Here is a 26,201-nt window from a genome sequence, read left to right on the forward strand (position 1 = left end):
TGTTACTTCTTTTAAGCCAAAAAAAAAAAATCAACATTTATTTATTTATAACGTTCATATTACTCAGGTCTGGTCTGAGATTTGGTTAAAGGTCCAGATTTGTTTTACCTCTACTAATTTGTAATTAACCTTTTATTCTGCATTTACTAATTTACTTGAGAATCAAGATTGTTCGTACTCAGTTGTTTCATTTCTGTATTCATGTGTCAGTATGATCAGACTGGATTTTAATTCTGTGAAATATTTTCCAGTTGAAGACATTAGCTTATTGTAAATCAGCCTGCACAAAGCTCTAGAAAGCATATGGAAAGAACATTTGTAAACTGATGGACTGAAAGAGAGACTGGATAACTTAATGATTTTTTTTCAGTCTTTCCTCTACATTGAATTATTGACTTTTAATTCCATGGACTAAATTCTTTTTGCCTTTTTCATGCGAAACTGCTGTCAAATACAATGGAAACTCTTTATGAGGGCAGCAAGCAGAACACAGCTTCACATGAATAGATATTGGCAGAGAGAGGAATTATAATTATTTATATACATGTATGTGTATATATAAACTGCTTATCTTGTCCCAATAGTAAATATTTATGCTAAACTTTGTTGAATTTTCAAAAGATTTTAAAAAATGGATCCAGAGGCATTACTGTAGTTACTATATAAGATTAAAAATTGTATTTTAATGAAATCACAGTTCTTTGCTGTATAAGCTATTAAAACCTCTTGTTTCTCTTCTCTCATGATCTGCTCTGCTTCCCAGAGATTTCTTCAGATTTCTTAAATTTACAAGCCATAAATTAGCAAATCATCAACATATCAACGGGAAGAATCATCTGTTAGAGATTCCTTCCAGAAGGAAACATGGGATTCAATAACTAAACTTCACAAAGAAAAATAAAAACTGTAGACAGATAGATATGGTAAACAGAAAGACAAACAGATAATGAAAGTTGACAGGCCATCTTGGACTCATTAGACATTTGAATTTGATTAAATATTAGAAAAAAAAAATTTAAGGCTTATCCAAATACTTTGGCAAAGGTCCATTTGCTGCAGTAATGAGAGGCATAGCTCCAAAGAAAGTGACATTAGATTATTATATTAAATAATTTGATACAATATGTAAGATATTATTTTCCAGTGGGATGAGAATGTAATAAGAGAATGTGACACGGATTGCATTATGATCCCCAGGGGTGTCTCTATTTCGCATCTGCTAGCCATTCTTCTAACCCCACTGTTTCAAATGAAGTCTCACTTAGTGATAAAGAAAATCTGATGAGTGTTAAACAGACTGACAGATAGAACTAATAGGACAAACTTCTTTTTTTTTCAATTTTGCCTGCTTATTAAACTATATCCATTCTTATGGAAGCAAGAAAGGAAATGTGGGAAGTGACATATAACAATGTTATGACTTAAAGAAATGCGTATTCTAGGTCTCAAATCACATTCCATTCCTACAATAACAGCACTAATTTTATATTTCTAGTTCAAATTGTAAAAAATTCAACTTTTCCTTCTCTCTGCCTAAACTTAAAAAAAACTTTTGGGTTTGGCATCAAAATAGCAGTTGTTGCTGTCCAAATTTTGACCCAAGGAAGACTTAATCTGGTTTATAGATCTGCTGATCTACCATATTCTACAAAATACACAGGCCATAGCTTTAGGTGTGGACATTCCACAGAGTGCAATCTGAGATGGCAGAAGTAGTGAATTGATCAGCTAGTTTTAGTGAATTATGACTCTTTGTTTTCACTCAGGTTCTATTGCAGAAAATTAGTCATGACATTTTGGGCTGATTTCTACGGGAAGAAATGCATAGCCTGTGGTCATGAATGAAATGCTCAAAAATCTTAAAGCCTTTGCTAACTACTGTATTGCTTACAAAGGACTTAATTATTTTTTGACTCATTGAGCATTTAAAAAATGCATAAGGCAATTTGAAAATTAGTAATGGTGGGAACATAGAAAGCAGTTTATTTAAGGGAAAATAAATTCAATTGATTTCAAAAGTAATAACAGAGTTTCGTGTGTGTGTGATATTTGCACCACAAAATAGTACAAGAAGGAAGCCCCGGGTCTGGAGGGATTAGAACAGTAGATTAAGGTCTGTTTGCAACTGAGATGTTAATACTGGAGATGTGGCTTACTCCTGTGTTTTACTGTAAGTTTTCTAATATGGACTCCTTGTGCATACCATAGCATTTAACAGTTTTTACTTCTGTCCATACTAAATTATTCACTTATTTCATATGGTGATATAGCTGTGTTGTGTCTAAATGTTGTGGTATTTTCTATGAAAGCAGAAATACTCTAGATAATATTACCATCAAGACTGAATGAAAGGATGAATATTCATCCTTAAATCTACAGTGGAAGCCTCTTAACTAATCCAGACCCTGGAAGAAACAAATCACTGTGCTTGCTTCTTATTATTGCAGTTCCAGAGGTATGCATCAAGCAAAGAATATTAACTTTTATTTCTTACCTTGCTTTATAGACAAGCATTGCGCAATTCCTTAGATCATAAAAATGTAAGATAAACTCATTTAGCTGTAACTGAGCAAGGAAGTTGAAATAAACAAAACAGCTCACAGTGAATCACTTATGATAGCATGCTATTGCAAACAGACTTAGATGCAAGCTCTGATATGCAGTTTAAACAAAGGAGTATGCTATTTATCCAGGATTAAAGTGTCTGAAATGCACTCTGTCAGCCTGTTCTCTAGTAGAAATCTCACTTAGGTGGGCATAAAATATTTGAGGACCTGTGTAAGTGAATTCTATGCACTTCAGAAACAATTTCTAATATTTAAAGGTTGCCAGTGACACACCACCGATATTCACTGAGCAAGACTGAAACCTGGATTTGTGTAAGTGCACTTGATATAGTTTCATAGCTGCAATAATTCACAACTAATTAGGGTCTTGTGTGTGACTGTGTGTTTGTCACACTTTACCAATTTGATGTTTAAGAGGATTTGAAATGATTCCTTCTTGATTCTTAATTTTACATACTTATATTGGTCACAGAGTAAATTAATATCTGCATCAGAGGTAACTTTCAAATGCCTGACATTAATGATTTCCCATTTATGTTAATCTGATGTATGATCCAGTGCCGTTTCACTGATCTGTACTGTATACCATATACTGAATGTAGCTCTGAGTGTTTTCTGGTATTAACTAATTCCTTTTTCTTTACTCACAATACAAGAGAGGTTCCAAAGACCGTGGAACCTGTTGGAAAGAACAGATAGTTTCTGTCAGAATTAATCACAGCAGCTTCAGTACAGGCTGCACAAGTTCACTCTGGTTCCTAAATAGTTGGCAGCTGAAGCTATCAGGTCCAGTTTACAGAAATTAAAGGTACCTCAGACATGTTCTTACATACCGCAGTCACATCTCCAGTCCCAGTGTAGTCATGTTCCTTTATACATTTAATTCTGATACATATTTGAAAGTCAGTGGTTTTGGCTTCTCAGTAACTTCAACGCTTTTGAAATTTTTAATCCTTCAGGAGTAAAGATCATAATGAGAATCCACTTTCTAACAAACAGTTGAAGGAGAACAAATGTTAAAATAAAGTTGCTGGGATGTTACACGCTTGACAGACAATTTGCTATATCCTTGAATGTTTCTGACTTGTCTCCTTTGTAATAGAAAATTTCTAGAGCCTCATTTGAGAATCAGAGTGAGAAAATAGTTTGCAGTTGAATTTTTAAAAAAATATCAGGTCTTGATTTCAGAGTATTTTATGCTCTGTCTTCACAGATGTGAATGACTAATGCGAAAAGGCAAGTTTGGGAGTAACACCTTTTAGTTTCATACCTGCTACAGTTATTTTTTAAAAACCAACCTGGTGTGTCTTTTTTTGGTCCAGAAGTGTCCGTTCTAGATGAGTCGTTCTCAGTCTTTGCTTTTGTCATATATGCAATACATAGGCAAGTTTTTTTAATGGTTAAAATATTATAACATATTGTTCTGGCTCACTATACACATTGGCTAAATAAGTGGTTCTTAGAGGACCATCCTTGGGTTCAAGTCTTCTGTGAAAAAAGAGAAAAGCATGAAATCATGACTGTACGGCACCTATTACCCTATCTGTATTAATTGGAGAGGGGAGTTCATATTAAAATAAGGCATGTGTTTAACCGAATAAGAGACAGACGCATAAGCACTTGAACTGAATTAATAGAATCTTGAGTAATGTTAGGTAAATCATAAAAAACACAAGCAGCTCGAAATGTATTGTAAACGGATATATTTAAAGAATGCATACCACTAATAGATAAACAAGACGACCATACGTACAGTCTCTGTTGACATTTATTGACTTTTCTTAATGAGAACAAATGTCTGAGACCCGTCCTTTGTTGAGGAAAAACCAGTTACACTTTATAAGAACCTGTTTACTTCAACCATAGCAGCCTGCTACTGGTATACAAAGAAAGAATTTAGGTGGTCGATAGATGAAGGCATGATCAGAACGCTAAGCAGAAAGACTGTAAAGAGATTTGAGCATATGTGTTTGATATAAATATTAGAATTTTATAGAGACATCTAGACCAATATGCACCACACTTCATTTAGTTACTTGACAAGAGAACACCATGTATTCAACTGAATGCTGAATAGAATTTTGTATTTATTATCTTTGATTTATTATGACAGACTAGTTAGAGTGAGTTTTTTCAAGTTCTTTATACTTGTTCCAATAAAATGGATATAATTTCTTTCAAAATAAACAGGCAAAAGATTTGCCTTTCGTATTGTGTCCTCTGAAGGGAGAACCATGCAGAGATCCTTTTTGAAGAATCCTATTCACAGTGGATCTGTTTTCATTTACAGTGCTATTTACATGGATTAAGAGTATGTTTTCAATTATCTCATGTCAGAATTCTAGATGTTTTAGCTTTTGCTTATTTCATTTTTTTCTTCCTGAAACTGTTTGTATCTGTGGTAGCTTTGGACCTTTTATCACCATCTTTGTTTACTTTATAAGAAGCTAGTGTATTTTTAGCAAATGCATCATTATGTCAATACTTTGGTGGAAAAAAATTAGATACTGTAGAGAATTTCAACTGTGTAGAATCACAGTTGAAATCAGCTGTGAAGAACTGTACTAATTTTTCATATTTGGTCACTGTAATTAATTTTCAGAATGAAAAGTACATATGGGAGAGAAGGGATTAGTCTGGCTTTATTGGTTGATGGAATATGGCTCCTGATAAGCTTTTGATTCGCTGTAAAAGAGTCTTTTTGCAGCATCACAATCGTGTAATATGGATTCCCATTGGTATATTAAACCAGTTTCACCTCTGATACATGATACCAATGAGAACTATTACTTAACAGAAACCTTAGTCCTCCTGAATATTTATCAGCAACAAAAATGTCTAAATTCCTGAATCGTGGTTTTCAGTATTGTAAAGGAATTTCTGAAATTTGTTTTTAAAGAATGAAAAAAAAATTGGAAATCATAATAATTTAGCTGAATACTGTATTACTTTTGAGGTTTTTCATAAACAAAAGCATAATGCAGAGGTTAGACATTTCTGTTGACCAAAAATTATTAATACAATATTTTCCTACCAACCAACTCTAGCTGAAAGCAAAAGATATCCAGTACGTTGGCTTTACTTAAACTCTCTGTGCGTGGAAAAAAAATGGGTGGTACATGGGAAGGGAATGGTTATTGGAAGAAACAGAGGAAGTTATAAATCTTCAAATCATATGCAGGACAGATTGGAACAATATAAGCTCTCCAAGTTTTCTTAAATAATGTACCTAATAACTCTCTCTGGGCAAGTAGGAAATCTGTTTTCAATTTCTTCTAAGCAAAAATATAATTTATGTTAAAAGGAGTTTTTTTTGGTGGGAGTTTTCAACCAAAAATTAATGCAAGTATCTCATCAGAAAATACTGTTGGAAAACCAGGAGTTTTTGTTGCAATCACTGCTCAGGACACTGTCCTGCACTATATAAGAACAGCAAAGAAGAGAAGAATAGGTCATGTCCAGCCCCAAATCAGAGTGCTAAAATGAAACTATGGTGCAGATGCCTTCTGACACTTCCAAAAGAATCAGTCCTGATGCTGAAATGCAAGAGTATTTGACAGCCAAATGTTTTATTTTCACTGGAGCAGATTGCTATGGAACCCTACTGAATGAGAATCATAACAGGATTGAATTACTGTACCAAATGCATCTGCTTTTAGCGGGAGGTTTTTGGAGTAGATAACCTCTGGAGGTCTTTTCCAACCTGAATTATCTTGTAATCTTATGATCCTATGAAAATTTCTTCTGCGATAGAGTACTTTGGGTTGCACGCTCTATCTGGCTTGTAGTTCTTCTCTTCAGTTTACCCATATTTTTAAAATGTGGACTCTAATTAATGACAGAGAAGAACCCATATGAAGTGAAATCTCCCAGGAAGGAAGTAAATTTTCTGCACAGGAATGCAGTGTAGCACAAGAGCATTCAGGAATAGACCCTACTAAAGCTAACAGCACAGGATCTGTACAAAGCAGTTGCCTACAAGAAGAAGTTATTTCTATTATTAAAAATAATGCATCAACTATGCAAATGGAAAGTTCAATTTCTTAATTAGTAATAGATGGAAACATTTGAAGAAATTAATACACATAGTTAAAATTAGTCATCTTAGAAAATGTGTACAGACAGTACAAGGAAAACAAATGAATATTTTTAGCTGCTATTTATCATTTTCTTGGGCCTTTGTGGTTTTTGATGCTAGATGGGTTTACACTCGGGAAAAGTGCTGAATACCACTAGACAGCTAGAACTTCCCAATATGTTAGGGTAATGTAGTGTATCAAACACAGTCTGTTCAGAATTTAGATCCAGTAAACAACTCGGGTTTTAAACATCTCTTCCGAATCTGAACTTTCTTGAGGTTTTCCATTTACATGGGTATATTGGATGGAGGTTCATCCATTTGGTGGGGAGTGAATCTTAGTGCTTCAAATCCTATTTTACCCTTCTGTGTTGAAGGTTATTATCCTGACCTAACTGGGAGTGCGATAACACATGCACGCACAGTGCTGGCAGCTCAGGCAACTGACCACTAGGGAAACTGAGGAAGAGTGCTTCTGAAGGGGGTGATATAGGCATGGTTTTATCCAGTACAGAGGCTGCTGCAAACTTTGCCAAGCTGCAAAGATCCCAGAGGAAACCTCTTGAGGACACCTTGCACCAAAAAAGGATGAGCTAATATATTATATGTCTTGTTTTCTGATACTGTGCTTAGCACCTCATAAAACAGGAAAGCTTTAACTTGGGGATTTTTGTGTTTTTAAGTGTTTACAGTCTGAGAACTCAGTGTTCTGTACAACTACTGCACCAAAAACTTAGGTTAAAGTTGAGCAAAATCTTACTGAAGGCAAAGCAGACACTCTGGATAGCTAGTTTAGCAATAAATTTCGCAGTACTGGGTCCTATGTTAAACACAAAACAGTGTGATCAGAGTCTCACATAATCATATATTCCTTGCCTGTTAAAAAGAATGAAACCATTGAAGTTTTTGAATGCTGTATTTCTAAAATTACATCTGAGTCCTGATGATGTCACTAAGAACTCATGCAAAAGGAGTGTTTGAGTTTATCATATTGCTAAATAAAGCTTTAAAACTCTGTGCTACGCTATTTATAAAAGTGGTAATAGTAGAACAATATCATAAGGTGTGCTGAACTGGTATAATAGTTTATTGTGTTTTGCTTTTCTGGTGACCATCTGAACCACTGCAAAAGTAACAGTACACGATAGTGATATTATTCACTGCGTGATGCATATTACTGATTTGTTCTTTGTTCTGCATAATTATCCCTTTTCCAATGAGTTCTGTGCAATTTTCACACACATTTCATCAAGCATCGAATTATGAAGGAAGAACAGACTCCTATTATAGCCCATTACATAAATAATCATTGCTGCCACCTATTATTTGTTGTTTCCAGCCAGTGGGGTTTCTGCGTTACTGAGTTTTCCACAGAACAATTATGAAGTAGGTGAGACTTGGATGGTCTGCTTCTTACCCTTGGAATTACTCTGCTTCACATTTGGCAGTTCAAGTGCCAAATGAGCGTGAAATTGTGTGTTTGTAGCATTCGGGCATAGGCTATATGACTGTGAGGAAGTTGACTTTCTGTTAGCTCAGGAATTGTATCTATACCACCTCGTCCTGACTGTGAGCAACGTGGTAATTGGAAGCGTTAGCAATAGGCATATCAAAATCACCATCTGTCTTAAACCCATGACAGTCATGGAAGCTGGGGTTGAGTTTATTCCACAAAAGAAATTGTGAGACAATGTAGGATATTCTAATCACAGATTTTTGGACTTTGCTTTACAATAAGAAAGGAGCAAAGATCCCTTAAGTCAGGAAGAGTGCAATTTCCTAGGCCTTTCCTTCAGCCTCTCAGAATTTAAGATGTAGAATTCAAGAATGTGTATGTAGATATATATTGTGCTTCCATCTTACATGGTCAGATACATCTATTAATGGAAACGTGGAGCAGTAGAAACCTTCGTGACATCCCAGTAGTGCAAACTTTGATTTTCTAAGCAATCTATTGCAGTGGTGCGATAAATAATGATTGCTTATTGTAAAGTACTCTCCTTGTAGGAGTTTTGGTAGGAAAAAGATTTCTTTTTTACTGCTTGTGGCCTGTAATTGGCAAGCTTTGCACTGCCTGCATTGGCGTAAGTGTCTGCTTTCAACCATGGAAAAATATCGAATCATTTTAGGGAGACTGGCTGTCTCATTATGTCGTAAACCAAAAGTTTCAACAGTAAATCGCAGTAGAGGAGATGAAGATGTGGAGAAAGATGTGTAAAATAAAGAAATATGACTCTGAAAGGTCCTGGTTAATACAGTGTATAAGCATATATATAAACAATGCCACTTATTGTTAAACGTGTAATACAACTTGACCAAATTCGCTGAGGGGAGACCTCATCGCTCTCTACAACTCCCTGAAAGGAGGTTGTAGCGAGGTGGGGGTCGGTCTCTTCTCCCAAGTAACAAGCGATAGGACAAGAGGAAATGGCCTCAAGTTGCGCCAGGGGAAGTTTAGATTGGATGTAAGGAAAAATGTCTTTACTGAAAGAGTGGTGTGTTGGGTCGACGGTTGGACTCGATGATCTTAGAGGTCTTTTCCAAAACCTCAATGTCTATGATTCTATTCTATGATTCAAATGGTTTGTTAATAGTCGTCATTGCAAGTGAGAGCGTATATGTATTTGCAATTGCAAAGCACCTTTTGGAACTGATGTTTTCCTTCTCTGACTTCATGGAATAGGATCTAGAGAAACGTCAAGACGAGACTCATACTCTCTTTTGGCCAATAAATTGCAATATCCTTCTTTGCTTTCTTGCTTGCTTGTTTTATCTTTGCAAGATTAACTCTGATTTTTCTGTAACAGGCACATAGTTGTCTGTGGTCACATAACACTTGAAAGTGTGTCCAACTTCCTGAAGGACTTCCTGCACAAGGATAGGGATGATGTCAACGTAGAAATCGTCTTTCTGCATAAGTGAGTAGCCTTTCAAGATTAGTCTTAACATCTGTTACTAAAACTCGTTAAATTAAGCCATATCTTTTTTGGGAAGAGAGGGGATCTTTCAAGCTCCAAATAACCATAAAATTAATGTTCGCAATTACTTTTGTTAACAATGTATTTTGAAAGGAGGGTTGTTTTCTGCAATTGTTTTGTAACCCATTGCTAAGTGTAGGTGTTTCAAGCAGACAGACTTCAGACCCGAGCACGTCAATTGTGAGGTAGATAGCTAAACACAATGGAATTATGAAATAAAAAATATTGAAATACTAATAAATAGATGTGAGAATTTTCTTTAGTGGCAAATATTTCTAGTGAAACTACCAAAACCGGTAAAATCAGTAAAATTAGTGAAAAATACTGTATGTCATAAGAACTTATGCTATCTGAGAACACATTTTCACCTCTGATTTCACTAGGAAAAAATGCTTATTTCATATTGCAAACTGTTTATAAAAAGAAAAATGTAGGTGCAGATGTAGTTTTAATATGAATGAGATACATTACGTTACAGATCTAGTGAAGATAGAAAAGAAATTCTTGTCACGGCGATAATTAGTACTGCTCTTTTACCCACGTATACGTACCTACACACACATAGTCTCTTGCATTTTTCTGATGTGGGATTTGGAAAGGTGTCTTAGGGTGGTTGCTGTTTATTGCAGGCTCTGCATGACATGTAATAAAACACCAAATGGGCGTGCCTATGGGAGAAGCTGCTAGAAATAGCCATGTGCTAGAGAGGGAGAGACAGTGTGAAAGGTCTTTTCTGCTCTGGAATGGCATCTGTTTAGAAGTGTTGCAAGTTATGAATGAGTAATGTTTTTGCATTTAGCAGCAAGTTCTGCACTTTTCTTGTTGTCAAAGTGATTAAAAAGTTAAAGAATCGTTTATGATGATTCAAAGGAAGCTGGAAAACTAAGAATCAGCAGCACTTGCACAATTTTTTTATCTAGTCCTTTCAAATTGAGTCCTACCAAACTGAAGATGATATCCTCAAGTAACTACATTGTTTGCTTGTTTTCCCTCTCTAAGTAATAACAAGAACTGACTGTCAGAGCAAAGCAGAGCGCCAGATTTCCACAGTGAAAATGCATGGTGATAGGAATCGGGAAACTGCATATGCACGTGAAGGGAGATTAGCACCTGGCTACTTGTTTGTGCCTGCTTTCTTCTGTACCTTCACAGACAAATGTTTGCATGTATCTGCTTTAATTTCTTATTAAATTTAGCATCCGGCCTGACAAAGATCTCATGCGCTTACTATGTAGCTATTAAATCCCTTCTGTTTGAATGAGTGGTATCAGAAAAGGTATTTACAAGGTTGGTGCCACATTGTGTAATCGGTTGTGATCCATTTAATTTTTTCTGTTTACGGCCAAATGAAATGAGACGGAAAGTCACAGCATAATTACGTTTGTTTTAATTGTAGCTCATACAGGCCGCAGGGTCCCTATAGGGTGCCTTTTCTGGCTTCTAGCGATTTTGCATTGAGCTCTCTTATCCGATGCAATCGGCTGTTTTGAGAATGGTGGGGACATGCAGAGGATGATTGTTTCACTAGACGATTTCTGTGGAGGATGCCGTCTGAGCATGTTGTCAAATGTTCGCACCAGTTCCTCTGGATTCACGTCTGTGAGAAACTGACAAAGGAAGAGCGTGCGGAGCAGCACGGTGAGGTGGGCCAGAAGCTCTGTAGACAGAAGTAAGGAAGTGATAGCAGTGTAGCATTTGTCTTTTAAGTACTGCACGCTGTTTCCACACCACAGGAAAAGCATCAGCAGAAGTCTGAATACCGAAAATAAAGAAATGGGGTGGTTTAAAAATGAAGGAACTGGGGCAGTTATGGAAACTGACTTCTCATTTGCTGTTGTGTTTTCTTCCTCTTCCCAATGCAGTATCTCCCCTAACCTTGAGCTGGAAGCTCTTTTTAAACGACACTTCACTCAGGTGGAATTTTATCAGGGTTCAGTCCTTAATCCCCATGACCTGGCGAGAGTGAAGGTAACAGCTCTGTTGTTCTGTTCTCCTGCTAATTGACTTTTTTTTAAAGTACTCATTGCATTATTTGAAAAAAAAACCAACCAGTAAAGCTCTTCTTCATGTAACCCCAAAAGATTGTTTTTCCATCTCTATTAGCTTGCCTAATAAATTATAATATCTCTCCATATAAACCTTGTTTTCCCTATATCTTTAGATCTTCAAAGCTAAGGTAACGCTGTGACTTAAGATACATTGTCTGCCATTCCATTGAACTCTTTATGAATTTTTCATTGGGGTTTAGTTCAAGAGTCTATTTTACATTAATGTTTGATATAATAGAACATTGTCTTACAGTAATTGCTTAAAATGCTATTGTCTTACCTTCATCAGAATGATTAGAAAATAGTTTTTCACTTGTCAAACCCTTTTTCTATTGTCTAGAATCCTGGGGAAAAAAATACAATTTAAGATTTTTGGTAGCTAAAATGAGATGGCTTTATTGTCTAGAATTCTCTATGGTAAATTATTCTGTACTCTGAAAGCAAAGCATGAAGCATGAAGCTTAAATGAAAAAAAAAAAGATGGCAAGCTGTCAGATACAGCATCAACTCTTTTATGTTTCTTTTTTTTTTTTTTAAATGGAATGTAAACCGGCTACTTAAGCCAAGAATATTTTAGTGCAATGTTAATGCTTTCTGGAGTATTAATCATGTCTTTTGTCCATTTTGGCTGCCGAAATTGCTTAACCTTTTGTAGCCCAACACACACTGTTTCAGTTCATCTGAACAAAATGTTCTAATTATGACCATAAAATTGTGTGTTGGTATTTTGTGTTCTTTATTCCACCCTTCTTTGTGTTGGTATTTGGTTGTATACACTGAAAAATACTTTTGTCATCTGCTTTGGGTTAAATAGAGCTAAGGTTTGTGTGAACATAGAGGTCCTGTGAACAGATCAGTTCTCCTCCTCGTGCTTTCTAAAACTGGTGCTCAGATTCTAAATCACCAGTTCAGCCGCCTCTTCCTGTCTCTAATCGGAAGGTACTTAAATCCCCAAACAAAGCTGCAGGACTTGTGGGAGCACTGTACTGACAGAACAGGAACTTCCTATGGATTTAGGGGTCTAAATTTCAGTATCTGGTTACAAAAAATATGTCCATTAACACCCTCATGCCTCAGCTGATACAGCATGAGTCAATAATTGAACTACTGACCTAGTCTGAGCATCATAAGCAAGTTTCAAGAAATTGCTATGTGTATGAGAGAGCTGTTATCATCACTCACATTAACTCACGTTAGCCTTGTAACATTTTTGATTAGCAGTATTAAGAACTGACATTCACACTCATGATGGCAGTGTTGGATTCCCTAATACTTCATGATGAAAGAAGAGCTGGAAAGAGAGGTTGCTATTTATGTTTGCTTTTTCTTTGGTGTCTCAGATAGAGTCAGCAGATGCGTGCCTAATCCTTGCCAATAAATACTGCGCTGACCCAGATGCTGAAGATGCCTCCAATATTATGAGGTAAACTCATTAGTTTTTAATAGGTTTTTGGTTCTTAACTCTGATTAGCTAACTTCTGGTGTCCAGATAGGCTGTAGCCACACGCAGCTTTATTGCTGATCTGTTGCACTTGAAGAACATTGCAGGATTATTTTTTTTAGGGGACAAATTACAAGATTGTCTCAAAAGTTCAGAGATGACGATACCCTAAATTCCTGCCTAAACTGTTTTAATTTAGTTCCTTTAGAAAGAGTGTGTCAGAAGAGACACTTGTAGCACAAGTTTTGGTACTCAAGTTATTTTGCAGGACCTAGGGTTTAAGTATTCAGAGCTGAATGCAATCCCAATAGAAATGAGAGGAAAGGGAATGCAGTTCTGTTGTTGCAACGTGTTACGTGAGTGCCTGTACTGCGTGGGCTGGTGTTAATGATGGGACAGAAGGACCCTTCATCACTTCATGCCTCATTGCTCCTTGGTGTATCTGCTTCTACAAGTAATTACGCTGCTTGGGGGAAAGCAAGGTAAACACTTCATGATGGTAACGATACAGTGGTCTCCTAGCTCCATCCTCCTTTTTTACACTGAAGACCAAACATTGTTTATTTTGATTGACAAGGCACTTACCACGCTAGGGATCACCAGATCTTGTCCTGCTTTCCTCCTTATGTTCTCTGCAGAAAGAAGACGAAAGAGTCAGTCAGTAGATGGTAGCTAGGGTTACAACAAAGCTCAGCCATTCCATTTTCTGAGTTTTGTTCATACAACCCTACTGTTAATGAGACCAGTCTCTCCTTTTTAAAATTAAAATTTCAATGATGTGTTAAAAATTCTCTAACATAGAATTGGCCAGTGTTATGAACCAACTTTACTGGCCTGTCAGATGTTTGCATGCTGTGAATTGAAGGAAGGGGAGAAACTTAAAAAAAAATGAATAAAATTACTGCTCTGGAAGAAGTTCGCTGGGTGCAAGAGATCTGGCGGTCTGTGGAAGGTGCAGAGTTTAAATATGCCTAATTTCATTTTCCAAACATGCTTTTGAGTTTCAACGCAAGAAACTTTGTTTTGACATTAATTGTGTAAACACATCAAAAATATTCCAGTTGCAGATTAGTGCATTCTTAATAGATTTAATACATTTAATGTAATAAAATGCAAAAGTGTTATTTTGAGAGTGGAATTCTCTTGAGTTTTATCACATTTAAATGAATATAATTCAACAAAATTGAATGTTTAATTAAATAATTCAGTAAGAAATGGAAAATTAGAAGGAAGACTTGTTTTTTCCTTCCAAAAGAGAACATAAATTAAAATCATGCACACAACTGTTTTTATCTGTTTCATGCTCTAGCTTTGATAGGCTTCAAAGCGCAAGCCAGACCAGCAGTTTGCGAAATACTTCCTACAAAACACCAATGTCAACAGTTATGGCATTCAGAGTCTTATGAGACTGGTGATTCCATAATAATTCAGACTATTTTTCGTTTTGATTACATTATCTTTTTTTTCTACCTTTAGTTTGTATGTACAGAACTGATTTTTTTGGCCTGTTTCTCACTTTAATTTTCTTCAATGCCTTTTTAATTTCCAAATTGTATGTTCCTCTCTTCATAACATGTTATCAATCCACTCATTTCTCAAACATTTTTCTTTCCAGCCACTTTTAATCTGTACACAGTTGAGTATATCTTAGGCTCATTAAATAATTAAGAATGCAGTCAAGCTGCAGATTATAGAAGTAGCCCCATATTTTATAAATTCAGAGTTCAAATATCAGTTTCAATATTGAGCTTTGGAATAATCCATAAAAATTAAGATGAGTTTGCATGTGGATTTATGTCAAACAAAAACATTATTCAAGATGTTTAAATATGATGAATGTCTAGCAACTATAAATAAATATTATATGGTGGGGCAGAAAGAAAGGGATTCTTTTCAGACATGTATCATTGAAAACTTGATCAATTATGTTGATTCAAAGACATGAAGATAAACACTGAAGGTGACATAGTAATTGCAAGGGTATTATTTGCTTAACAGAATGAGCACGGTGTCTGAACAGAGCTGCTAAAACAAGTTTCTTTTTCTGCAAATTCCGTAAGAGTAAACCATTCAACCATCAAGCTTGATGTTCTCTAGTATTAGCTGACGGTTATTAACTGAATTTGACTAGATGTAAATATTGCATAGGTCTGACTTCAATCGGTATGCTTTACAGCCAGATGAATAAGAGGGTACAGTTTTAATTGTGGGACTTGACAACGCAGTAGAGTAAAGGTATTGGGATACATTATCTAAGTATCCCACCAGCTGAAAGTTATTTTGCTTTTTCTTTTATTTTTAGAGTTATTTCAATAAAGAATTATCATCCGAAGATAAGAATTATCACTCAGATGTTGCAGTATCACAATAAGGTAACGTGGCAACCAACAGTGTCTCTCCCCAGAGTTTTTGCTACATTGCATTCACTCATACACAGTTTTTCTATCTCCACTAATAGTAAGTATTTTTCTTTCCAAACAAAAATGTCCTAATAAGCCTTGTCATGTAATCCAGTTACAAGGTAATTCAGTCTTATTTATATATGCAAGGGAGTTTATCAAAATCCTCTGACATTTATTAATTGCCTAGGGTCTAATTCTCAACGCTACAGTGTCCATAGTTGCTATTGATTCCAGATGAGCTTTTAACCACTCAGCTTCTGTAAGTTTTGCTCATCTTATTACACTAGAGCTACCCAAGATGAATTGGTGGCCTCTAGGCAAGTCATCTGAAGTCAGTTCTTTGTGGGTACTTAAAAAATAAAAACCATAGAGTTATTGTCTTAGTGGAGATTTATTGTGATTTTGTGTTTCTTGCATGACAATGTAGACCTGAAATTGCCAAGTAGCAGGTACAAAATAAATGAAATTAAGTGTTTTTTCATATAAAACATAATTCAGTTGTGAAATTTGTTCCTAAAAATATTGTGGAGATCAAAATTATAAATCCACTTTGGAAAGGAATTTGGCAAATTTTTGATGGTAAATCTGTGGCCTTTAAACGCAATGGAGTCAATTCATTCAATCCTGAGATGAGGAAGTCCATAAACTGCTGATTAACAGGGCTAGGAAGAATATATCAGAGGACAGACTGCTCATATGTGACCTGCTGCTTTTGTTGTTTCTAAAAGCTTCAGTCACTGCCCAGTGTTGGAGAAAAAGCTTGGCTGGGTAGACCTTCATTCAATGAAGTACAATAATCCTGGTACTCAGAAGGTTTGACTGCTAACAACACCTTATACCTGTAATCTTTGGCTAGAACGAGAGCAATTACTGTTGCTTGTGATGTCCTCTTCCTGTACGTGAATGGAAGGAGCCTGTCTTTTTATAGAATAAAAGCAAGGTGTTTCTCTGCTTTAAACAGGTTCAGAGGGGAAGATCTTTTAAATACTGCATTTTTCCTTTGTATCTCCAATGAATGTGTCTTCAAGAATAGCTTTTATCAAAGCACTGAACTGTAATATTATTTATGAAGGGAAACAAGCATAAAGGCCTCTGTGTTTCCTTATGTCTATGCATTTCTATAAGGCACATGGAAGAGAGAATCTGATAGAGTTATGCCAATAACGGAACAATATTAATACCTATCTAACTGACCAGTGTCAATACTGGAGGTCTGTCTTGATTAGCTAGTTTCTTTATTCTATCCTTATAATTAGCAGTCTTAGGAAAAAGTTTGGATTTTCACTAAGTCAAGTGCTATCCTTCAGGGTGGAAGGAATGAAATAGAAAAGACAGAAGATGTTGTATACCTTATTAAATGATAATGTCTTATAAAGGTTGCAGCTTCACACAAGTTGTAATCTAAGTTATATTAGATACCTGTATATTATGTACATGCCTTATCAGTCAGAGAGTAGCTCAAAGTGCTGTAAAAGGAATACACAGAAGGGAAGGAAAACTTTACAACATTCTGTGGTTTGTTCAGGTGTGAGGATGGGCCTGGCAGAGTGTCACAGCCAGAATATGGCTCAAGAAATGTAAGATTTTGTCTATAATAGGTAATATAGTTGGAACATTTCTTAGCGTAGACTTGGCAACTCTAAAGTACTTGGAGTGATTCTGCCTGCTCGGAAAAAGTCAAGCCAGTAACAAAGAAAATCATTCACTGCTATCTCCTTCAATACTGTACTGTATTTGAGGAAGTATTTCTGGTTCTTCACCAGTGGTTTTTTTTGTTTCTTTCTTTCTTTTCCAGGCTCATCTGCTAAATATCCCAAGCTGGAACTGGAAAGAAGGGGATGATGCAATCTGTCTTGCTGAGCTCAAGCTGGGTTTCATAGCCCAGAGCTGCCTGGCACCAGGCCTTTCAACAATGTTAGCCAACCTCTTCTCTATGAGGTCATTCATAAAGGTAATGTCTTGTCTCATTAAAATGTATTAGTCTGCAATTCAGTTTGTCAGAGAGCTGAGTAGAAAACATGGCTCAAATATGAAACAGATAGGAAGACATTAATAGATTTTGTAAGACAAAAAAACCAGCGCACACTTACATACAAAAGTTCTCTGCTGCAAATTGGGCAATGGGCCAGGTTCTGTCAAGTTATGTTTTTATTTTTATTCAGCAAGTGTTTGGCCTTTAAATGATTGTTCAAAGCATCATCCATTTCTAGGGAGATATTTCTGGTGTTTTGTGTTTTGCTTTGTTTTAGACAAAACACATGTTTATCTATGAGAAAAGCCCCTGCTGCTAAAACAAAAATATGATTTATATATGTCCCATATAGCAAGAAAGTGCCCAGAAAAAAGGACTGATCATTTTGGTCTTCTACATCAAGTGGGTAGTGGACTTCTGGCTGTGAGAGTAAATAAGGAACATGTGTTGGAGCTGAAGCCTGAACTTCCTACAACATCATTTGTGTATTTGTTTCTCCTCAGTAGAAGAGCTCTTTTGGATTTACATGGCAAAATTTTAACTCAGTTATTCCTAGACTTCTATGGCCGCTGTACTAGTTCAAACAGTGGAGTACAAGGTAGGCCACGGTCCACTTCAAGTCCTTTGTGCAAGTAAGCAAAAAACCCCCCAAAACCTCCTCATGTCCTCAGGTGAGAAAGCCAGGACTGTTCTCATGGAGATGCACATATCAGTGCAGGGCAGTAAGTCTTTATTTACTTCTTGTGAAGTCCTGAAATTCTTATTAAGGTATCCTCTGGAGACCCCCAAAAAATTGGAGACAGCAGACTCCTGTATGTCAAAAACATTCCAGACTATTACATATAGTCAAAAAAATGCCAGTTTTCAATACAGAAACAAGCCTGGGCTCTGCACTTTACTGTCTGCAGTTACGATGTTTGCATCTTTACTCATGTTCTGAAAAAAAAAAAAGCTGTTTTGCTTCAGTAAAGTCAAACTTGGGAACTGTCTATGACTCATCGGCGTATGGTCACTTTGATATTAATCCTTTCTATTTATATCCCAAAAGAAAACTGTATCTCTTATGAACTTCATTCTTCTTGCCGGTCGTTTTGGTCTGCCTCACTCTTGTCTGGTGTGGTAACCCAAGACTCTCAGGAGTCTCAAACATTTGTAACAGTCACACTAATGTATCCAAATTACTGAGGCAACCTGTTCTATGAACTTGCTCTTGAAATCAGAAGTAGGCCTGAAACTTTTGCTCAGCTTCTGTCTTTCCAAAATCAGAAGGGATCAGTTTTCTCTCAAGGAGATCCAAATATATGGGTATCTTCAGAAGCCCCAGTCTTAATGCAAGTTATTTTAATACTGAATTTGAACTTGCAGTGAGAAAATTCAGAAAGTGGTAAAGTGTACACATATCTGACTATGGGGGAACTGTATTAGAGAGACACACATTTATGGCCTGGATTTGTAGTTAAAATGTTTAGACGAGTCAAAAACTGCAAATGTAAAGGTATCATCTTTCCAGAAAACGTATCTAACCACTTATGCCATTATCTTACCCACCTTCAATCCTATGTTTTCTTATAAGATATTCTTATAATAATGTCCGTACAAGTGACAGATTGGACTATCTCACTGATGAACAGTTTTAAGCTGAAGGCTCAGCTTTGCAAGGCACTACTCAGATTACATCCGAGTATTTCTATATACACAGAATGAGCATAAAAATAGCCATGATTTTGATTTGGAGGAAGCTATCAATGTCAGCTTTGCTCTTGTATCTGTGATTATATACAGTTAGAAACAGAATAGTATGCAGACATAACTTGTGTTACTTCAGATGTCATCTTCAGATGGCACTGAGAGAAAAAAATGCCATCAAATAGTGCATTGGGAGAATGCAAGACTCTGTTAGTACTGGTTAGAAAGATGTCTGCTACTTAACTAAGAATGAATTGTCCAGGCAAGTAAAATGCATATTGTCATTTCCAAAGATCTCTGAGTATATTAAAATCTAAAGCAAAATAAATGTTCAGGAACTGAGACATATTTCTTCATGAGAATCCAACTCAATTGGTGACAGCAAAAGGTCTGTTTCTTTATTTAGCCGAAAGGATGTTCTTTCTCCAAGCTGTCTCACTCTTAAAACTGTATTTGAAAGAGAAAACTATTACTTAGTGGTGGCTTTGAATCAACAGTGTATTGTAGGAGAGCAGCTACTTTGACTGGAATTGTTAAAGAGGACCCTATTGAAAAGAAAGATGTCCATTCCCTGAAAGAACTTCCACCCTTTTTCAATTAGAGCACTGAATTTAAGTATTGTCAGACCTTCATGAATTCCTTGGGCAAACATTATTAGTGGAGTCTCCCACAAGCTAGGAGATTGCCAGGAAAATGTACTGAAACTTCTGTATTTTTTAAAGAACGCTTGAAATGTGTGTTTGTTCCTCCTCCTTCATAACGTGATTAGAAAGTGATTTAATATGCCATAAATGTTTGGTCAGTCAAACACAAATGAACATGATTGATGGTGACGCTGCACACATTTAACTCATTATGTGTTACTTTACAGCAAAATGATTTGTGTAAACAGTCTGCCCAGTATTAGAGGTAAAACAAACTAAGAAACCTCAAAATATTATATTTGTTCCTAATATTTTCCTTTTGGTTTTAGTAATGTAATCTCATATGGAATCTTTTATGTTCTCTTTGGCACCAAACTGAACAAAAAGAAAATCAGCTCAAAAAGATTAAAGTTCTGTAAACACTTAAAGGAAGAAAGATAGATTGCACAACAAATGATATGTTAAGCAAAAAAAAAACATAACCAACACCTGTAAACTGTATTTCAATAGCCCATTCTTTTTACAGCACAGAATGTTATCATCGGTGTATTAATAAAGGAGTTGGGACTCTTTATTACTTGCATAGTCTCAGATAAAGATGGAAATACTATACTGTAGTGCAATTTTTGTGTTGTTTGGATTAGCAAATGTATACCAGAAGTCTAGCCATATGAAAAACATTGCAAAGAGTAAGTAAATAGAATAGAAGGCAGAGGTGGTCACATTTTGTCCCTTTATACAACCATGCAAGCCAATATGAGTTAGTATTGTTGTGTAAATTAATAAAATGTGGAATGTGGTTCTTGAGTGTAACGCAGGTCCACAAACGAATTAGTTTTGTCTTTGCTCTGTTGGTGAGACAGTACACCTCATTCCAGATCGGGAAAATGATCCAGAGCCGTCTCAATTCTCCTCTAAGCTATTTTGAGAGCAGGAATGTTCTGTGGGCTCTTTTGGCAGCTGTTGCTCACACACACACACAAGCAATGCCCACTTCTCCCACTACATTCCTTTCTAGTCCAGGCTGAAAGAGAGACATAATAAAGCCACACAGATTTACATCAGTCAGGTGCTTACCTACACTGATGGAACACATCAACTGCCTTGCTATTTATTTTTGGCCACCTAGGCAGCCTTGGGCTGTTTTAAAGTATGAGACTAGGGTATGCACAGTGAATTTCTTCAAATGAAGGAGAACTTTAAAAGGCGGGTGGGGAGGGAATGCAACTCCTCAACTTATTGTGAAGTTCTTCAGGAAGCTGCATAATAAATGGATTACCTGATCCTCCTCACAGGATTTAGACCAAATATTAATGTAGCCTGTTCCCAAAGACATTTATTCTCTAAAAGGTCTGCCTGAATATAATATTTTTAATCATTGAGTCTAGGAATCAAAAACTGGTGTCGTTGAAAACAGTTTGCTATTTATGAATAGTGTCAGTCCTTGTGATAAGAGTGATATATATTTGTCTTGGACTGAAGTCTACCATGGAGTGTGTTTTTCTGCCAATCATTTGAATAGATCAACACCAATCTATCTTTTGCATTATGATTGGATAGAAATACTGCCCTCTTTTGTAAATTTGAAAGTATTAAAAGTAGAGCCTGTATGCCTTCGAATTCAAACCCATCAAGGCCAGCATCTAAAGAAGAATTAGGTGTCATAATATTTCAAGAATACTCTCTCTGCTTTGACCTACTACGAGACTCTAGATTAGTATGAACAATGGAAAAGTGCATATATCTCTCATTTGAAATTAAAGCTAATCTTAATTAGCATATGTGATGTTTTTTAAAACATACTCTTTTCATGCCGATTTTAAAAAACATTCTTGCATACAGAAAGAACTGTGGGAATAGTTGGCTGAGGTAAAATTTTTATACCACTAAGGATACTTGTTAGCTTTGATTTAAGCAGACAATGGAATTGAGTAAAGAGGTAGTTGATAATTTATAATACTTAAGGAAATTCAATTATAAGACTGTAAATCTAAGAAGCTTCACTCTCTGCTAGGAATGTATGAACTGCTTTCAGCCAAGTACTTATCTGTCAGATTTTGATATCCATATCTAAAGGCATAATAAAACCAGACATTCACACAAGCAATTTGGGTGGACTGAAAGAGCATTATAGGTGAACATGAGGAAATGTTTAAAAGATATTGCTTTCAATGTACAACTTCTTCTCAACTACCAATCAAGAATAGTCTCTGTGTACTTTCTTTTTACTCTCATCTATGTTGTTAGAAAAAAAACCCCACAATGCTGCGGAGAAGAGAATTGTAAAATTAAACGTCAGGAAGCTCTGGAAGCGTTCTGAGCCTAGGGGGAGGCAGGAGTCCCTGTGTTAGATGGAAGTAGATGAAAACAGCTTGGCAAGGGCTCAAGAAAATTGCCTCAGTGAAGATGATGTTTGCTAGGCATTTTTTGTAAAACATTTCTCTACGTGGACTTCTGGGCATCTTGGAAGTGAAAATTTTATATGGATTTTAGAAAGAAAATAGGTAACAACTTTCATGTTGTTTACACAATGCTTTAATTTTTTTATATAAACCTTATAAATTTGGGAAGACAGTTCAGAATTTCTGAATTGCATGCACTTAGACAAAGTACTGCATACTGGGACACGTATGCTGAACAAAAGAAGTTAGGCCACTAGAATAAAGCGAGATCACTTTAATAACAGAACTAAAATATTCAAGTGCTAGTCAAGAGAGATCATGAATAGAATTAATTCATTAATTTACTGTACTTTTTGTGGGGTTTTTAATTATTCAGTTAGATAGGGTTGTTTATCAAAATAAATATATGTCTAAAATATCAAATGGATGATCTTCCAAACATCTGAAATTATTCTCAAAGGCTGTTTAGTGCTCTTTCCTTGGTGGTGATGAGCTGAGCTTATTCAATGCCAGGGAGCAGACGTTACAGCTGCTTTCATTGTGCTATAAAGGAATTTTCATTGTGTCACTTCTTTAATATTTATAAAGACACCCCACCATCCTCGCCCTGTTTTTCCTTGCAAAATGCAATAAAAGATCCTAGGTCACACTACAACTCTAGCATTAGTTCTCTGTCTCAGTAGTGAGACTTAGATCTTGACAGAAGAGATTATATAGCATTATCAGGTTCAGATATACTCAATCTCTTTCATGTAACTATTTACGTCATTACACTGAGAAGCAAATGCTATGAACAAGATGGATCAGTTGGAGCTACAGAGCTCCTGATAATTACACTGCCGGGGGTAGGACTGGGTGTATTAAGGCTTTAGTTTTTTTCCTGACAATACTAATGGTTGTGCTTGCAAAGATGTACATCGTTTTTTCATCTCACTGTCACCATGTCTCACTAGGAAATGATTGTATTATGTAAATATATTTGCTGATAACAACATTGTATCTATATACAGATAGAGGAGAGCAGAGGAGCATTGCGACTTAACAAAAGATACAGATGAAAATTAGATTTCTTCTCTTGGGATACACTATGTCATTTTCCAGCTATTCTTCATACAGGCTATTGAATCAGTGGGTAATTTGTTTTATGACTATCCAGGAGACAGAATTGCGGTGTAACAGTCAGGGGAAGATAATCACGTGCTTACAGTACTAGAGAGGAACTTGGGAGATACAGATTCAAGTCACTGCGGCGGTATGGCGCATTCTGTGTGAGGTCCAACAGTTACCTAAACTCTCTTTGCCTTTATTCCTAGCTGTGATTGGAATAACTTAAATTTTTGTTGCTATTGTTAAAATTTCCTCTTGAGTTTGTAAGGTCTTTGAAGAAAAAAAAAATACTTCTTACTGTTTGTACCAACACAGCATCCTGTGATAACATTTTGCTATGATTTACCACCAAAGTCAAAAGAAAATGCTGCGTACTTATTCTTAATAATTTATAGTGTGGTCACCAGTAGAAGAAAGTGAATGATTCCTTGTTGCTGCATCAACCACTATTTGTACTCTCTTGTTATCCTTCTAGAATGTTACATTTACTCATGTTAATGCAGTATCAGCTTGAAGTATGATAGTTATTTAACCTGAGGGATAAAAATTACAGAATGACCTGCAAAGCCTTCTCCTTAGGATCATGCAGGGGAAGGTCTTTCATACAGACAGATGCTCATTTTCAGTAGGGAAAGGCATGTAGTAGTGCCTTTTGTCATTGCTTGGTGATATGCTTGAGGTGTACAATATTTGATGAGTAAAGAAGGTGGTCCAAATTAAAAAAAAGGAATGGAATTGTCCTTGATCAATTATTGTCTCTTCATTCAACACTTACACCTTATATAAGATCTGTAGAAGCCTATGTGTAGATGAGGCGCTTAGGGACATGGTTTAGTGGGCATGGTGGTGTTGGGTTGACGGTTGGACTCGATGATCTTAGAGGTCTTTTCCAACCTTAATGATTCTATGATTCTATGTATGAGGCTAAATGAAAACGGAAATAACATGCAAGACATGAGAAGAGGTAAAAGGGAAAAGAATAAATGATAGCAGGACCCAATAATATCAAGGTTTTTGTTGGTTATTTTTCCCACACTGAAGTGGTTCACTGCTGTTGTGTTTGTGTACTTCATGCCTTCTGGTGTTCTCATGTTGTTCCTCACTGCAGCTTTTCTGCTACATTTTATTCCGTTCTAAATATTGGGTGGCATTAACTTCTGCTTTAATTACTCTACCAGCAAAGACACATCCCCTTATTCCAAAACAGTATTTGACTGCTTAATTATTCACAATTTTTGTTACCAAGACAGTATTTTCCAGTAAATAATAAAGGTTTTATCTGGGGATGGCATGCCCCATCCCTGGAAGTGTTCAAGGTCAGGTCGGATGGAGCTTTGAGCAACCTGATTTAGTGAAAGGTGTCCCTGCCCGTGGCAGGAGGGGTGGAACTAGATGATCTTTAAAGGTCCCTTCCAACCCAAACCATTCTGTGATTCTATGATCTAAATTCCTAACTTCTCAAACTGGCAGTTATCCACAGAGGTAACGATGAACAGGAGACAAAGCCTGGTGTCACTCTCTGGTATCAGAACTGAAGTAGCACTTTAGTTTCCTGGAACCCACAATACTTGATAAAGATAGATTTATGCTTTCTGCTGGAATGTGTTTGTTCAGCTAACAAGCAAAGCTTTGCCACAGAAAACTTTTCACTGAAATGAAATCTATTCTCTTTGTCTCAACTGTATTAGTCCATACTGTACAAAGGTAGAAAATACAAATATCCAGATTCTGCTGTCAGGAGCTGAAATAGGATAGACCAGTAATTATTTGCAGTAACAAAATTATCTTTATAACCATAAAATTGAAACTACTGTAGGTTTTTCTTTGTTTTTCAAGTTAAAGCCAAGGTTGTTTTCGTCTTTGTAAGCACAGCAATATTTTCAGGTAGGCTAAAATCACGGTATAAATTTCACTCACCAGATAAATAACTTTCATAGTTCTACTGAATGATATTTGTGGTAACCTTGATTAGTAGCATCTTGAAGCAAACTCACCCCAAATTAGCTCTCTTTGCTTCTATAAAGTTTACATAACATTCAACTATTCCCCATTGTTTTCAGGCAACTGACATGTGAAACATCTGTTTCATAAGTGCATATGGCACAGATTTTTTCATCTCTACATTAACGGCTAAGTTTTGGCAACTTACTCTTAACGTATAGATAAGTACGGGTAAGTAGTAGATAAGTATCAGTAAGTCTAGGGATGGACCAGACGACAATCACTCAAGTTATGGTTAAGTATTTTAAAGGAAAATAAACACACATATTATGAATAACCAGATTTGTTTAGGGATTCAGTTTTTGAGGTTAACTGCAGCAGCAGACTTTAAAATATCATCACAAAGGCTTAAATTAGTCAAGAACACAGTGAATCCTAAAGTATTTTTTCTCACTTGAAGGATTTTGAAATTAGTACCTTACTGACATGGATTATGGGTGAAACTGATTGTTTATCTGTGGACCCTTACTCTATTAAAACTCAGGGTAACTGCAAGACTCAAGGAATTAGGAAAGCAATGTTGAACACTGGAGGTTCCTAATGTTTCATTTCTAGCAGACCAGCAGGTACTGCCTTCCAAAAAATACCAGGCAGGTGACCATCTCTCTCTTTGCAATCACAGGGAAGACATCATCATTCAGGCAGAGATAAAATGCAAAGATCATCTTTAGTCCATTATTATCATTATCTTATAATAACATTTTATAGCATCCCAAATATCAGCAATTCTTTAAATTCATTAATCAACATTTCATGATATCCTAACAGAACATATCTTAAACATTCCAGTCACTTCATGAAGGTTAGTTTAACACTAACCAGTGTTAAACTACTGTTTAATATCTTCATCTTCATCAATGACATAGACAGTGGGA

At 36.1% G+C, this 26,201-nt stretch overlaps 1 protein-coding gene across 1 annotated transcript in view; it reads left to right on the forward strand.

Moving 5' to 3' along the window:
• The window catches only part of KCNMA1 (potassium calcium-activated channel subfamily M alpha 1), a 526,984-nt gene that overhangs the window by 357,855 nt on the left and 142,928 nt on the right, over positions 1-26,201 (forward strand). The window contains exons 10-14 of the mRNA XM_019471725.1: positions 9,453-9,563; positions 11,486-11,591; positions 13,012-13,094; positions 15,415-15,484; positions 17,310-17,465. Coding sequence (XP_019327270.1) covers positions 9,453-9,563; positions 11,486-11,591; positions 13,012-13,094; positions 15,415-15,484; positions 17,310-17,465 — 526 coding nt within the window. The remainder of the gene's footprint in view (positions 1-9,452; positions 9,564-11,485; positions 11,592-13,011; positions 13,095-15,414; positions 15,485-17,309; positions 17,466-26,201) is intronic.

The sequence above is a fragment of the Aptenodytes forsteri genome, unplaced genomic scaffold (genome assembly GCF_000699145.1).
Source record: "Aptenodytes forsteri isolate BGI_AS27 unplaced genomic scaffold, ASM69914v1 Scaffold15, whole genome shotgun sequence".
NCBI classification, from domain to species: Eukaryota; Metazoa; Chordata; class Aves; order Sphenisciformes; family Spheniscidae; genus Aptenodytes; species Aptenodytes forsteri.